This window comes from Lepus europaeus, chromosome 18 (genome assembly GCF_033115175.1).
Source record: "Lepus europaeus isolate LE1 chromosome 18, mLepTim1.pri, whole genome shotgun sequence".
NCBI classification, from domain to species: domain Eukaryota; kingdom Metazoa; phylum Chordata; class Mammalia; order Lagomorpha; family Leporidae; genus Lepus; species Lepus europaeus.
In genome coordinates, this window is record NC_084844.1 from 36121020 (window position 1) to 36138166 (window position 17147).

The 17147-nt window shown below is 38.4% G+C and overlaps 1 protein-coding gene across 6 annotated transcripts in view; it reads right to left on the reverse strand.

The window, feature by feature from the left end:
• BCAS3 (BCAS3 microtubule associated cell migration factor) overlaps nucleotides 1-17147 on the reverse strand; it is a 602204-nt gene that overhangs the window by 394268 nt on the left and 190789 nt on the right. For all 6 annotated transcript variants that reach the window (XM_062215515.1, XM_062215514.1, XM_062215517.1 and 3 more), the window contains exon 14: nucleotides 8867-9000. In XM_062215515.1, coding sequence (XP_062071499.1) covers nucleotides 8867-9000 — 134 coding nt within the window. The remainder of the gene's footprint in view (nucleotides 1-8866; nucleotides 9001-17147) is intronic.

Below are 17147 nucleotides of genomic sequence, written 5' to 3' on the forward strand. Positions count from 1 at the left end.
CGCCGGTTCAAGTCCCAGCTGCTCCTCTTCCGATCCAGCTCTCTGTTGTGGCCTGGAAAGGCAGTGGAGGATGGCCCAAGTCCTTGGGCCCCTGGACCCACATGGGAGACCTGGAGGAGGCTCCTGGCTCCTGGCTTCGGATTGGCACAGCTCCAGCCGTGGTGGCCATCTGGAGAGTGAACCAGCGGATGGAAGACCTCTCTCTCTCTCTCTCTCTCTCTCTCTCTCTCTCTCTGCCTCTCCTCTCTCTGCATAACTCTTTCAAGTAAATAAGAAAATCTTTAAAAAAAAAAAAAGTTTATCTTGATGCCAAAAAACTATGAATAGATTTCAATATGTTTTCTTTTGGCAACAAGACAACCCCATCTTTTAATTCCATTTTCCATGAACATTTTGACCAATACTCTTTTGTTTACTGAATCTCCAAAAAACTAGTATTTGGGGGCAAAGAGGCCCTGCTTGGGCCCCTGCACCCACATGGAGACTGTAATAATCATCTCCTGACTTCAACTTGAGCCAGTCCTGGTCATTGCAGCCATCTGGGAAGTGAATCAGAAGATGGAATATCTCTCTCTCTGTATCTCTCTGTCTCTGTTACTCTGGCTTTCAAGTAAGTAAATCCTTTCAAAAAAAAAGAAAAAAAAAGCAAGTTCTTTTTTTGAATGACAAAGACATTAATCATACTATTTAGTAGGACTGTCCTAATATGATAAAATTACCACTCACCTGTTTATCAGATGCTTCAAAAGCAAGTTTGTCATTTACCTAAATTAGTATGATAAATCCAAGAATGACTGGAGTCCCCTAAGCTAATTCAGAAGTAAATTTACAAAATACTTGTGAGGTTTCCACTTACTATCAAATACAAGGACAACTTCTCTTACTGCATGTGTGCTATACGAGGAAAATTACTGTCAGATGCCGGGATACCCCATGTCACAGACCACAAAACAACTTAATTCAACATAATCAGATCCACATATTTGATTTTTTTTTCTTTGTCTGATTAAAGTACACACAGAGTTCTTAGAAGACTTCAAAATAACATGATTTTACAGTACTCAAATATAGCTACATTGACCATGTGCCATAAATACGTGATTTCATGTATATGATTTCCTATATCACTTAAAATAATTTTCAGTAGACTTATAAAAATTAATTTGGATGTTCTTAAATCTTGTTGTTTTGTTATTCAGAAGTTCCCAATCTCCAACATTAAAGAATGTGCCCTAGAGCAAAATAATTTTCTATACGTTTTTACTATTTGTTAATGAGAAATACCACTGCTAGTAGCAAACCTTTGTACCTATTATGTGTGAGGCACTATTCTAAGGATGAGAGATACCAGGACGGTTTAAACAAGATTCCAGTTTCCAGAACAGACATATGGATAAATCATAAGGCAAATAAGCCTATGGAAAGGTGGTAAGTGCGTAGGTATATTAAGTGCTTTAAATATTCAAATTCTAAAAGGATATAGATGAGGCATAGCACATCAGTACTAGAAAAGATGGTACAGGGTTTTAAACTTAAGAAATAAAACCTGTTCAGAATACTGAAATATTAATGTGTCTCTTCTGACTGCAATGGAATGAAGCTGGCAATTCACAACACAAGAAACTCTAGAAAATATGTCAATACCTGGGGATAACATGTTCATTAATGACCAATGGGTCCAAAGAAATCAAAAGGGAAATCAAAAAATTCCTATGAACTAATGAAGATGACAACATGACATATCAAAATTTATTGGATATAGCAAAAGCAGTGATAAGAGGAAAGTTTTTAGTAATGAGTGCCTACATTAAGAAATCAGAGAATCCAGTGCTGTGGTGTAGTGGATTAAACCTGTGGCTGGCCGGCGCCATGGCTCTCTTGGCTAATCCTCTTGTAAACAATGTCATAGCTGAGAAAGAACTCGTATGATGAATCTCATTCACAATAGCTATAAAAATTTTAGATACCTTGGTATAAGTTTAACCACGGAAGCAAAAGATCTCTATGAGGAAAATTACAAAACATTAAGGAGGGGTCGGCGGTATGGTGCAGTGGGTAAAACCATCGCCCACAGTGCTGGCATCCCAATCAGATGCTGGTTCGAGTCTCGACTGCTCCAGTTCTAATTCTGCTCTCTGCTAGGGCCTGGGAAAGCAGTGGAAGATGGCCTAAGTCCTTGGTCCCCTGCACCAGTGTGGGAGACCCAGAAGAAGTTCCTGGCTCTCGGCTTTGGATCAGTGCAGCTCTGGCCATTGAAGCCATCTGGGGAGTGAACCAGGGGATGGAAGACCTCTCTCGCTCTCTTTCTCTGCCTCAGCCTCTCTGTATCTTTGCCTTTCAAATAAAATAAATGTTTAAAAAAATATATGGCAATCACTTTATTAAAAAATTAAGGAAAGAAACAGAAGAAGACCGAATAAATTGGTAAGATTTTCCATGTGCATGTATTAAAAGAATCATCAAACTGTCCATACTACCTGAAATAATTTACAAATTTAATGTGATGCCAATCAAAAGACCAAGGACATTCTCAGATACAGAAAAAAATGACCTTAAAATTCATATGGAAACACGAGAGACCCTGAAAAGTTAAAGCAATCTTAAACAATAAAAACAAGCCCCAGGGTTGTGGCATAGAATGAGGAAACTCTGACAAAAAGTGAGGCACATTCTACAAAATGAACGGCCTGTAATTCTTAAACATGCTGAGTTAGGGAAAGGCATTTGACTCAGTGTTTAAGAAACAGCTTGGTGTGTCTTCATCCTGTACCAGAGTGCCTCAGCTATGCAAACTTATCACTAGAACACACCCTGGGAGGCAGTATGTGATGGCTCACGTTGCTGGGCCCTGCCACCCATGTGGAAAAGACCCCAACAGAGTTCCCAGCTTCTGACCCAACTCTGGCATGGACAGAATCGTGGACATTTGGTGAGTGAATCAGTGGATGAAAGATAAGCTCTCATTTTTTCTTCTAAAATATTAATTTATTTATTTGAAAAGCAGAATAACAGAGAGACAGAGAGACAGAAATAGATCTTCCACCACTGGTTCACCTCTAAATGCCCACAATAGCCGGAGTTAGCCAGGCCAAATCCAGGTATCGGAACTCCACACAGATCTTTCAGATGGGTGGGAAGAACCAAAGTCCTTGGGTCATCACCCATTCTCTCTCATGTGCATGAACAGGAAGGCCGAACGCAAACACAGAGCAGAAGAGACTCAAACTGGTACTCACCCGGGAAGCAGGCATCCTAAGCAGGGGCTTAACCAGCTGGCCACCACCACCGCCACCTCTAACATTCAAATAACCAACATAAATAAATAAAAGTTTTTTGAAAAGTGCTGAGATAGGGGCTGGCACTGTAGCGTAGCAGGTAAAGCCACCACCTCTGGTGCCAACATCCCATATGGGTTCCAGTTTGTTTTTGTTTTTGTTTTCTTTTCTTTTCTTTTTTTTTTTTTTTAACAGATAGAGTTAGACAGTGAAAGAGACAGAGAGAAAGGTCTTCCTTCCATTGGTTCACTCCCCAAATGGCCGCTACAGCCGGCGCTACACCGATCTGAAGCCAGGAGCTAGGTGCTTCTTCCTGGTCTCCCATGCCGGTGCAGAGGCCCAAGCACTTGGGCCATCCTCCACTGCCTTCCCAGGCCACAGCAGAGTGCTGGACTGGAAGAGGAGCAACCAGGACAGAACCAGCACCCAATATGGGCTCCAGTTTAAATCCCAGCTGTTCACTTCTGATTCAGCTCCCTGCTGATGCACCTAGGAAAGCACTGGAGAAAGGTGCAAGTGCTTGGGTCCCAGTACCCACGTGGGAGACCTGGAAGAAGCTCCTGGCTCTTGGTTCTGGACCAGGGTAGCTCCAGCCATTGTGGCCTTTTGGGGAGAAAACCAGCAGATGGAAGACCCCACTTCTATTCTCAAGTTAATATTTTAAATACATAAGTCATGATCCAACAAATATGCTTCTTTCAGAAATCTTAACAGAAGAATCAGTTTCATTTAGCTCAACAGAAATATACAAAGTATGAAATATTTTATAAAACAAACAAAAAAAAGGAGATATAATAAATAATTGCACACTCTATATGCAGGCAGCAATCCTGAGCTCAGATCCCAGCCGGCCTTGAGACCATGAGGCACAGAACAGACAATCTACAATGTACAGCTGCTCCTTGATTTACACTGGGGTTATGTCCCGATTATTCTACTGTAAGCTGAAAATGCATGTAATACATCTAACCTACCAAACACCACAGCTTAGCCTTGCTCACCTTAAACATGCTCACTTACAGTAGCCTACAATTGGGCAAAATCATCTCTCACAAAGCCAATTTGTAATAATCTGTTGAGTGCCTCCTGTAATTTATTCACTATTATACACAAAGTGAAAAACAGAAGGCAATCTTTACTATTTGAAGCCAAACTCACCATCAAATTTTTTTAAATTTTATTTATTTGACAGAATTATACAGTGAGAGAGAGAGACAGAGAGAAAGGTCTTCCTTCCGTTGGTTCACTCCCCAAATGGCTGCTACGGCCAGCACTATGCTGATCCGAAGCCAGGAGCCAGGTGCTTCCTACTGGTCTCCCTCATGGGCTAGGGCCCAAGCACTTGGGCCATCCTCCATTGCCTTCCCGGGCCACAGCAGAGAGCTGCACTGGAAGAGGAGCAACCGGGACTAGAACCCGGCACCCAAATGGGATGCCGGCAACGCAGGTGGAGGATTAACCAAGTGAGAGCCACAGCACCGGCCCCTTACCATCAATTTTTTAAAAGACTGACTGACTTATTTAAAAGGCACAGTGATAGAGGGGGAACAAAACTGCATTACTGGCTGGAAGTTCATTCTCCAGTAACTATCTCACCCAGGAATGGATAGCATGGATCAAATGCTCAGACAGTGGGGATGATTCCACAACAATATGAATATAATTAATATCACTGAACTGTACAGTTAAAATGGTTAAACGGGCATATTTTATGCTTCATGTACTTATAAATTTTAAAAAACTAAGATTCAATTGCAGGACAAAATAATACAGATGAAGAAAAACATGTAAAACCATTTTCATGTTTGCAGCCTATCACAAAAAGTGGCAACAGGTATATAAAAAGAAAAATACAGAGAATACAGATTCAAGATTTATTCATTTTAATTAAAGCTGATAAATCCTCCCCCCCCCAAAAAAAAAAAACATGGCAAAGAAAATTCCAAGATCCTATCAAAAAGTCAACTGTGTTTTCCCATAGGTACTAATAGAAAACCTAAGCTCATAAATATGAAGCACTACAAAATAATCTGTCCATGTTAGGAACTCAAATCAGAAATGTTAAGGGAAATTACTTGGGTTTTTGTTTTGTTTTGTTTCTTGTTTTTTATAAACTATAGTCCTTCTAGAGTACAGTATAATTGATAAAGAGAAGATAATTGGGATCAGCATTGTGGCGTAGGGGGTTAAGCCAGCACTGGCAATGCCAGCATCCCATATAGGTGCAGGTTTGTATCCTGACCACACCACTTCCCATCCAGCTCCCTGCTAACAGCCTGTAAAAGCAGTAGCAGATGTCCCAATTGTGTGGGCCCCTGCAACCCATGTGAGTGATCTGGAAGAAGCTCCTGGCTCTTGATTTAGCCTGGCCCAGCCCTCACGGTTGCAGCCATTTGGGGAATGAGCCAATAGATGGAAGATCTCTCCACCTGTAACTTTGGTCTTTCAAATAAATAAATAAATCTATTTTTAAGAAAAGATAAAATAGTACTACCTTATTAAGAACAAAGTAATCTAGGTAAATACTCAATGAGATCTGAAGAAGACAAAACAAATTTCAATAAAAAAAGCAACTGGTGATCTTCTGTATATAAAGGTAATTAAAAATAAATCTTAATGAAGAATGGGGTGGGAGAGGGAGTAGGAGATAGGATGGTTTGCGAGTGAGAGGGTGGTTATGGCAGGGAGAAACACCATAATGCAAAAGTTGTACTTCTAAAATTTATATTTATTAAATAGCAGTTTTATTTAAAAAAAAAAAAAAGCAACTGGAGGTACAGAGATTAAAAGGTAACATGCATGTTTTGCTCCATTACTTCAGGATTATCTAAAAGTTACTTCCAAATGTTCTTAGGTATTTATAGTAAAATAAAAAAAAATACTGAAGAAAAAAAGAAAGAAGGTATTGAAAAACAAAAGGCTGCCGGTGCCGTGGCTTAACAGGCTAATCCTCCGCCTTGCGGCACCGGCACACTGGGTTCTAGTCCCGGTTGGGGCACTGGATTCTATCCTGGTTGCCCCTCTTCCAGGCCAGCTCTCTGCTATGGCCCGGGAAGGCAGTGGAGGATGGCCCAAGTGCTTGGGCCCTGCACCCCATGGGAGACCAGGAGAAGCACCTGGCTCCTGGCTTCAGATCAGCGAGATGCGCCGGCCGCAGCGGCCATTGGAGGGTGAACCAACGGCAAAAAGGAAGACCTTTCTCTCTGTCTCTCTCTCTCACTATCCAATCTGCCTGTAAAAAAAAAAAAAAGAAAGAAAAAAGAAAAGAAAAATAAAAGGCAATAGATGCACAAAGTTGTACAGATTCTGAGTAAATGCAGTAAGTTGGAAAAATTAAACTCAAAAGTCAAAAATTACTGTGATTTTCAAAAAAAATATTCTATTTAGAAAATCCAAGAAAACTTACTAAAAAACTATTTCATAACAAAAAAAAAGTGTCCCAACGCATAAAGACAGCAAATAGATACAAAACAATCAACAGTTATACCAAACCACAATGATGATTAATTTTAAAACATAGTGACTCCTAGGTGGAATACTTATATAATGGGAAGATATCTATTCTAACTATATTAAAATATAATTTCAATACATTCTAAATAAGTCTCCACAGGATTCTGTGTAAATCAATAGTTACAAAATAGCTAGGAAAGTTTTTGCAAAAGGAAAACAAATGGCAATATGATGCTAAAGTAAGTAAAACAATACAATGTTGGTAAAGGGTGTTGTTTGATTTTTACTTCTATTTAGCAAAATTTATAAACATAGAAAAAAGTATAGAGAAGTCAACAATGAAACACCTGCATTGATAACACCCAACTTTGATAATTATTAACACTTTGAAAATGTTGGGGCCAGCCCTGTGGTGCAGGTTAATCTTGCGCCTGCGGCACTGGCATCCCATATGGCTGCTGGTTCTAGTCCAGGTTGCTCCACTTCTGATCCAGCTCTCTGCTATGGCCTGGGAAAGCAGTGGAAGATGGCCCAAGTGCTTGGGGTCCTGCACCTGTGTGGGAGATCCACAAGAAGCTCCTGGCTCCTTGTTTCAGAGCAACTAAGCTCTGGCCGTTGTGGTCATTTGGGGAGTGAACCAGCAGATGAAAGATCTTTTTTTGTCTCTCTCTCTCTCTCTCTCTCTCTCTCTCACTGTCCATAACTCTACCTCTCAAATAAATAAAATCTTAAAAAAAAAAAAAAAGAAAATGTTGCTGAACCTATCTCATTATTTCCTTTGTCTTGACTGAATATTTTAATGCAAATTAGAGATAGTATATCACTTCAATGAGATTATATCTTTATCAGATAAAATTCTTGAAAAAAACATAAATGTCTCAAAATGTCATTTATACTTCATAGAATTGACTCAAATTCTAGCTCAAAGTTCACACATTGTACTGAGTTGAAATGTATCTCAAGTTTCTCATAAACAGAATATTTATCCTTCTAGTCTATTTGTTCTATCATCTAACCACCCTTCCTCTACTGCTAGAATATTTTAAAGCAAACTACTAAAATTACTTACAACACTTTTGTATGACTGAAAAATAGACTTTAATATTCTTTATCATCATTTAATATGTCAAGTGTAAAAAATCTCACCTTTTGGGGCCAGCATTGTGGTATAGTAATTAAAGCCGCAGTGTGCAATGCTGGCATTCCATATGGGTGCCAGTTCGAGTCTCAGCTGCTCCACGTTCAATCCTGCTCCCTGTTAATGTTCCTGGGAAAGCAGCAGAAGATGGCCCAAGTGCTTGGTCCCCTACACTCACGGGGGAGACCCAGAAGAATCTCCTGACTTCTGGCTTTGGTGTGGCCCAGCTCCAGCTGCTGCAGCCCATTAGGGAGTGAACCAGTGAATGGAAGATCTCTCTGTCTCTTTCCCTCTCTATCTGTAACTTTGACTTTCAAATAAGTAAAACAAGTCTTTAAAAGAATTCTCACGTTTTAATGAAAACTATCATTTTATCTTTGGTTTGTGTGAAAGAGGATCCACAATTTGTTCTCAGATGATATTTCTAAAGCCTCTCTTTTAATCTTTAACACTTGCCCTGACACACAAACTCCTATTTTCCTATTAAAATACACGTATGTGGTTCTCAACAGACACCTTAAACTTTCCCCAGCTTATCCATACTTTACTATCCACTAAGAAACTAAACATGCAAAAGAAAAACTTGTTTTTGAATATTTGTGAATAAATGTTCTTATATACGCATGTGTATGTATGTATATGTGTATTTATCTATACAGATTCAAAATGCTCAAAAAGATCTAGAAAGAACAAATAAATGACAAAGGTCTTATCTGGGACAAAAAAATGGATTAGAGTGAAAAGAATCATAAACACAATTACTATTTCAAAAACTTCACTGAATGTTTCAACAGTAAGGCTTTTATCTAATGCGTGTTTACTTATTGGGTCAAAATGGGATACTGTTTCTCAGTTTTATCTAACCCACTACATCACAGAAAGCATTTCTCACATTTTCTCACTAATGTTAACATCAAGGTCCAGTGTGAGGCAAATGACCAGCTAGACTAGACGTCATATCACAAAATGAAATCACCTCCTGACAATGTAAACAACTTACTTTGGCTTCAGTCTCTCCCCTATGAAGCGTGTACAGATGGTGGACAGCACTTTGTGATGAGGACCATGGGTGAGTTAGAATTTGGAAGACATGAAAGTCATGGCCCAGGGTATCTGTTGTGACTAGAAGCATTCCTGCAACACAGAAAAACAAAGGGTAAAAACAAAAATGATTATGTATACAGAAGAAATCTTTTTAAAAGCTATTTACAATATTAACAAAGGGGCGGGAAAGGGGAGGGGTGCGAGTGGGAGGGAAGTTATGGGGTCGGGGGAGCCATTGTAATCCATAAACTGTACTTTGGAAATTCATACTTACTAAATAAAAGTTAAAAAAAAACAAAGGAATAAATTATAAGATATTAAAAATTTTCCAAATAAAAAATTAAAATACACTTTTGCTGTGAATAACTAACTTAATGCTGTATCAGAAAACTAGCAAAGTATAAGAGGCAGAGGCGCTGGGGGGGGGGGGGGGCGGAAAGAGAGAGAGAGAGAGATCTTCCATCCGCTAGTTCACTTTCCAATGGGCCACAACAGCCAGAGTTACATTGATCCGAAGCCAGGAGCCAGGAGCTTCTGGGTGTCCCACGAGGTTGCAGGGGCCAAAGAACTTAGGCCATCTTCTACTGCTTCCCCAGCCCATAGCAGGGAGATGGATTGAAAATGGAGCACCCAGGACTTAACCGGTGCTCATATGGGATGCAGGCATTGCAGGCGGAGGCTTTACCCACTATGCCACAGCATCAGTCCCCCACAATTACTTTTAAGAATAAAGAATGTGAAAATGACAATCTGAGAATCCCATGCAGGGTGGCAGGGACCCAATTATCTGAGTCATCACCTACTGCTGAATGCACTGCAAGAAGCTGGACAGGAAAGAGTGGGGACTCGAATCCAGGCACTCTGACATGGGATTTAGCTTTCCCAAGTAGCATCAGAGCCACTACACCAAATGTGTGCCCTGACATGCTAACATTTCCTCCTTACTATATACAGATAGAAGTGGCTCTGTGTATTTTACAAATTCTAGGTTTTGGTTGTGGTGGTGGTGATTTTTTGTTCGTGTGTGTGTAGAGTACATGAATATTTTGGAAGATAACAGCTGAATTTCTCTCTTTCAGCCTACACACTGTTTCCTCCTGGAATTGGTGCATTTGCTGAGGGAACCAGGACTGGACAGAAGAGATAGTCATGCTTTGTTTCATGTCTTGAATAAAAGCATTCTCTCTCTCTCTCTTTTTAAAGATTTATTTATTTATTTGAAAAGCAAAGGTTCAGATAGAGAAAGGGAGAGACAGAGAGGTCTTCCAAATGCTGGTTCACTCCCCAAATGGCCACAATGGCCAGAGCTGGGCCCATCTGAAGCCAGGAGCTTCTTCCAGGTCTCCCACATGGGTGTGGGGGCCCAAACACTTGCATCATCTTCTGCTGCTTTCTCAGGCATGTTAACAGGAGCTGGAAGTGTTGCAGCCAGATCCTGGACCAGCGGCCACGTGGAATGCCAGCACCACAGGCAGAAGTTTAGCCTACTATGCCACAGCACCAGCCCCAAAAGCATTATCTTTAAGTATGAGCTTCACTATATGCATGCGCCCTTTCTAGAATATATGTTGAAGATAATTTTATACAATACTTTTACCATGGAGGAGACCCAGATGAAGTTCTTTGCTCTTAGCCTGGCCCAATCCTGGCCATAGCAGTCACTTGGGGAATGAATCAGAGGACATAGATCTCTGTCTCTCCCCCTCTAACTCTGCTTTTGAAATAAATAAATAAATCTTTTTAAAAATGACACCTGTGTCAAACATCAGAGCACCTGCCTCCAGCTCACTACTAACACAGATCCTGGGAGACAATGTGTTGCCTCAGATCACTGGGTTTCTTGCCACTAACACAGGAGATCTGGACTAAGTTCCTGACTCCCAGCTTCAGCCTAGTGGATTCTTTCTATAGGCTTTTCAGTGATGTCCATTTTTTACTATAGGATATTAGTAATTTGTGTTCCCCCCTCCCCACCACAAATCTTTCCCAGGTACTCTATTTTGGAAAGATAGGAAAAATCTCTTTCTCAATTTCATTTATTTGAGCTACTGAATTTATTATTTCCTTTATTCTCCCTTTTATTTGCTCTTCCTTTACTCAAATTTCTTTTTTTTTTTTTTATTTGACAGGTAAAGTTAGAGAGAGGGAGGGAGGGAGGGAGGGAGGGAGAGAAAGGTCTTCCTTCCATTGGTTCACCCCCAAAATGGCCACTACGGCCGGCACTGCACCTATCCGAAGCCAGGAGCAAGGTGCTTCCTCCTGGTCTCCCATGCGAGTGCAGGGCCCAAGCACTTGGGCCATCCTCCACTGCCCTCCCGGGCCATAGCAGAGAGCTGGCCTGGAAGAGGAGCAACCGGGATTAGAACCTGGGCCCATATGAGATGCCGGTTCCATAGCTGGAGGATTAACCAAATGAGCCATGGTGCCGACCCCCCTTTACTCAAATTTCTTAAGATGTTCCAAGGTAAGCATACATTGGCAAAAACTTCCCTCTAAGCTGATTTAGGTGAATTCCACAGATTTTTATATTTTCATTTTCATTTACATTTAGTTCTAAATGTTTTCAAGAAACTTCCTCTTTTATTCATAGGTTAGGAAAAGGAATATTATTTAGTTTTGAAATAAGTGGGTATCTTTCTGAGAGTATCCCTAGTGTCATTTCATTTTGACAAGAAATTACTTCTAAGTTTTTAAAGTTTGTTTTAGATTCAGAATATGATACCTTGAAAACTGCTCCATACATACTTGCACACCTGGAATGTGTTAAAATATCAATTCAAGTTAGTGTGTTTTCTTTTGGTCTTCAATGTCCTCAGTAATTACTTATTTCTTCTATTACTGAGTAGGAGTTAAACAGCCAAGTATAACTGTGGATATGTTTATATCAAGCTTCCTAAAAGTTAGTTCTTTTACCCACATACACAATTATGAGTTCATCATGAATTAACCCTTTTTGTCTTATTTTAACCTTGGTTATTTTCTTTGCTCTGAAGCTCATGTATGGCTTCTCTAATCCACCAATAAGTTTACATTTTTCATGAAAAATCATAGGAAAAATGTAAAAAAGCACCAAGGATAAGGAAGAAGTGGTTAGTGTAGGACTACATAATCACATACCTTCTCTTAATTCACCATTTCCTACTTTGTACACACTCTGCTGAGGAAATAGTAAGCTTTTTTTCTTCTTATACATACAAAACAAGTTAAAAAGCACATATACATAAAAGGAAAAACTCACACAGAGCAGACTGTGGCTTGTGAACTATTTATGCAGCATCAGAAGACTAAACCAGACTCCGGCCTGGCCATAAACTAAACCCACGCCCCAAATGAGGTGCCAAGCCACAAAAAGCATTTGCGTCATCTGGGAATACAAGGAAAAGAAGGACTTCTAATTATAGGGCCTGGAAGCGGAAGCCTAGAGTGATTAGCTGTTTAGGCGCTGCTGTATGTTTATCTGGAAGCTTCCTCTCCCTCACTCTCAGTCTCAAGTTTGATAGATGAGCCTTAGCATTGGAGGGTGGAGACTGAAGCTGCTGATGGTACACAGCGTTCTCCAAAATCTGAGGTTGCTGCAGAATGAACATTAAGGCTTTTGTGGCCTCATAAGAACATAAGTCTTTTCAACTGGGCGTCAGCTGGTTAGCCCAAAAAGCAAAATTAAAGAGTAGCAAATCTCCATTGGGCACAGGCTATAAAATCTTGGAAACATGAGTAGGTTTGTCTTTTTTGCCATATGCTATTTATAACACCTTTCTAATTGTATGGTTCTTTAACATGTGCACACATGTGAACTGGAAGACAAATTACCAACTACTCACATTCTCTTCCAAAAAGAAATATAAACATTGATATGCTGGGTCACACAAAAATCTTTAAAGGAATTTAGATTGTATTACTCATGAAACAATCGTATACTTTGGCATTAATGCTTTTAAATGGAATTACAAATTGAATATGAATGCCCAAAAATTCTAGTCTCAAAGCCACCATAAAGACAGTATCAGTTACAGCAGCACATTTCTTAAGTTGTTATCAGGATGCTGATAGTCAAAACCATCAATGTATTTTTTCCACCTCAGTAGCCCAGAATATAGTAAATCTTTATCAAACAAGCTACATAACATCCTGTTAAAGGCACTGAAGCAAACAGTACCAAACAAAGGAGATGATTTATTAAATCCTTTCCTTGTATATACATAAGCTACATAAATTACAATACAAACTATGATGTTGCCCTTATTTATTCCATGTGGAAAAGTCTAAAGTCAACAAGTGGTTTTCTAGCTCACTTACTTTATCTGTTAACATATTATATGTATCCTTGTGCATTTTTTGCTTTTAGAAGTGTCTCAACACACATATATTGATTCATTTTTTCTTTGAATCATGAAATTTTTAAGCTTAGGAAGATACATCTTTGGCCATATTCAGTGGGTTTTCATATTAGAGTATTCATTATTTTTAACAATTATTTATTTAAGAAATAAATATTTACAAGTGGTATACGCTCACATTTTTTACTTTTTCAAGAGGTTGAATGTATCACTTTTTAGATGCCAGAATACTTTTAAAGGATTAATAACCAGAATCTACAATGAGATCAAGAAACTCCACAACAACAAAACAAACAGTGAACTCAAGAGGTTTCCATAGCCTTAGAAACTCATGACTAGAGACTAGGGAGATTACTGATGCCATAAACAAGAGTGTCAAATTGTTAAGTCAACAACAGGAGTCACTGTGTACTTACTTCTCATGTGGGATCTGTCCTTAATGTGTTGTCCAATGTGAAGTAATGCTATAACTAGTACTGAAACAGTATTTTAAATTTGTGTTTCTGTGTGGGTGCAAACTGATGAAATCTTTACTTAATATATACTAAATCGATCTTCTGTATATAAAGATAATTGAAAATGAATCTTGATGTGAATGGAATGGGAGAGGGAGCGGGAGATGGGAGGGGTGCAAGTGGGAGGGAAATTATGGGGGGGAAGCCATTGTAATTCATAAACTATACTTTGGAAATTTATATTTACTAAATAAAAAAATTAAATAAAAAATGATGTTAAGTACAGGTGATAGGTAGTGATAAACGAGAACCTTCTGTATATAAAGATAATTGAAAATGAAAAAAATTTTATTAACATTTATTAATGTATACTTTACATGTAATAAATTAATCTCTCTTAAGTCACATTTTGAGTCTGACACCTATACACAGACACAACTACTGCCATAATTAACATAAGGAACATCTGAAAAAGTTTCCTTGTGTGCACTTAGAATTCACCCACTCCCCATCCACCTGCTCCCAAGCATCAACAGATCAGCGTTGCGTTACTATGGATTAATATGGCTTGCTTTAGACTACAAATAGAAGCATAGTATTTTCTCAGCTTTTTACTGCAAGCAAAAGTAGTTCATTTGTTCATACATACACACACATATCTAATCAATGTTACACTGTAAGGACATATCATAATTTATGCATCCATTTCCCTGTTTGCTACTTTTCTAATACTGTAATACAACCCAGAAACACTCAAGTAATAACCTCTATTTTCTTTCTTTAGGGTGAATATTTAGCAGAACTATTTGATCAAGTAACATTTAACTTTCTGAGAAACTGTTTTCCAAAGTGTCTGAATAATTTTGCATTCCCATAAGCTCCAAATGTTCATGTCATAATGTGAATATTTCTAAAACTTTAGTCATTTCACCAATCTATCCAACCATCAAAAATTGTCTCCTGGTCGCCAGCATTTCTGAACAATATACTTCCAAGAGTTTTTTAATTCTGATGTAGATGACTTTAATAATTTTTGGTTTTGGTATCCAATCTAGGAAATCTTTCTTTATCCCAGAGTCAAAAAGCTATAATCCTATGTTTGTTTGATTTTTTTTTTTGTAGATTTATAGGTTTGGGTTTTTTTTTTTAATTACGTCTATTATGAATTTAGATTTAAGTTTTCTGAATGAAACTAAGTAATGGTTCATTTTGTACAAAAAGGATATCCTAGTTGAGGATCATTTACTGAGACAGCTATACTTATTTTATTGAATTACATGACACTTTAGTGGAAATTCAAATGAACATAAGAGTTGGATGTAGGGCAGAAGTGCACACTAATGTTGAGATACCAGTTGGGAGGCCTACAACTCACATGGGATTATCTGACTTTGCAACCTACCTCCACTTATGATACAGCTTCCTGCAAGCCATATTCAGTTGCAGGAATCTGGGGAATGAACCAGTAAATAGATGCTCACTCACACATTCACTCACACTCTTGCTCTCTTCTTTCAAATTTTCTTAATGGTTCATTCATCTAGGTCTATATTTATGCAAAAGTTAATTTACTGATTGCACTTCAGCTTTCACTTAATTCACAGGTTTACTCAGCTTTCTCAGCTAATGCATGGGATACACACATCCCATATCAGGTAGTTCAGCTGGAATCTCCATTCCTTTCATTTGAGCTTCCTGCTGATATATCCAGGAAGAAGCAGAAGGTTCAAGCACACTGGTCCTTGCCATTCCCGTGCGAGATGCAGATTAAGTTCCTGGCTCTTGGCAACTGCCTGGACCAGCAGATATTGTGGTCATTTGTGGAGTGAATCAACTGAGGGAAGAGCTGTCTCTCCCTGTTAATCTGCCTTTCAAATAAATGAATAAATATTTAAAAAAGAAAAAGATCACTGGGTAGGCAGATATTCTTACAAATCAAAATTATATATTTCTTCATTTAATGACTTTACAGAAATAAATACAATGATAGAAAAATCATGAAATAAGCTCATTTTTAATTATCATTTCTTTACATTATTGGTATTTTTAAAAAACATTAAGGTTACATTTATTGGGATATTATCAAACAACCCAACATACGGGTATTAGGAGTTCCTGAAGGTATGGACAGAGAAAGTGGGTTAGAAGGCCTTTTGTGTGAAATAATTACAGAAAACATCCCTAACTGGGAGAAAGAAAGGGACGTCCAAATACAAGAAGCACACAGAACTCCTAATAGACACAACCAGAAAAGATCTTCACAACATCACATTGTAATCAAACTCTCCACAATAAAACATAAAGAAAAGATTCTAAAATGTGCATGACAGAAATGCCAGATTACTTTCAGAGGAACTTCAATTAGATTCACAGCTGACTTTTCATTAAAAACCCTACAGGTTAGGAGAAAATGGTGAGACATATTCCAGCTCTTAAAGAGAAAAAACTGTCAACCCAGAATACTATACCCTGCAAAGCTCACTTTTATGAATGAAGGTGAAATAAAGACCTTCCATAACAATCAGAAGTTGAAAGAATTTGTCACCACTCATTCAGCCTTACAAAAGATGCTTAAGGATATGCTACACACAGAAACACAAAAACATGGTCATCCCTATGAAAGAAGGCGAAGGCAAAAACAAACAAACAAACAAAGAAACAAAAAACACCTCCCAGTAAAAGTACAAAGGAAATCCAAAGTAAAAAACAGGAATATTTATGGGAACATGGTAGGGCCAAGTTATTACTTATCAACAGTCACCTTGAATGTAAATGGCCTCAACTCTCTAGTATCAGCAAATTCAAAAAAAGAAAAAAAAAACAAAATCACGCCATTCATCTTCTCTGACCACAATGGAATGAAGCTGGAAATCAACAGCTCAAGAATCTCTAGAACTTATGCAAACACATGGAGACTGAACAACATGTTTCTGAATGAACAGTGGGTCATCGAGGAAATCAAGAGAAACCAAAAACTTTCTGGAAATGAATGGAGATAACAATATAACATATCAAAACTTACAGGGTACAGCAAAAGCAGTGTTAAGAGGAAAGTTTATAGCAATTGGTGCCTACACCAAGAAATTGGAAAGCCACCAATTAAATGAGCTACCAATGTATCTCAAGGACCTAGAAAACAAAAGCAAACCAAACCCAAAAGTAGGAGAAAAGAAATAATAAAATTAGAGAAGAAATCAACAAAATTGAAACCAAAAGAAAATATAAAAGATCAGCAAAACGAAGAGCTGGTTTTTGGAAAAAATAAAATTGACACACCACTGGCCCAGCTAACTAAAAAAAGGAGGGAGAAGACTGAAATCAATAAAATTAGAGATGAAAAGGTAAATGTAACAACAGATACCACAGATCAAAAGAATCATCAGAAATTACTACAAAGAGCTGTAAGCCAACAAATCGGGAAACCTATAAGAAATGTATAGATTCC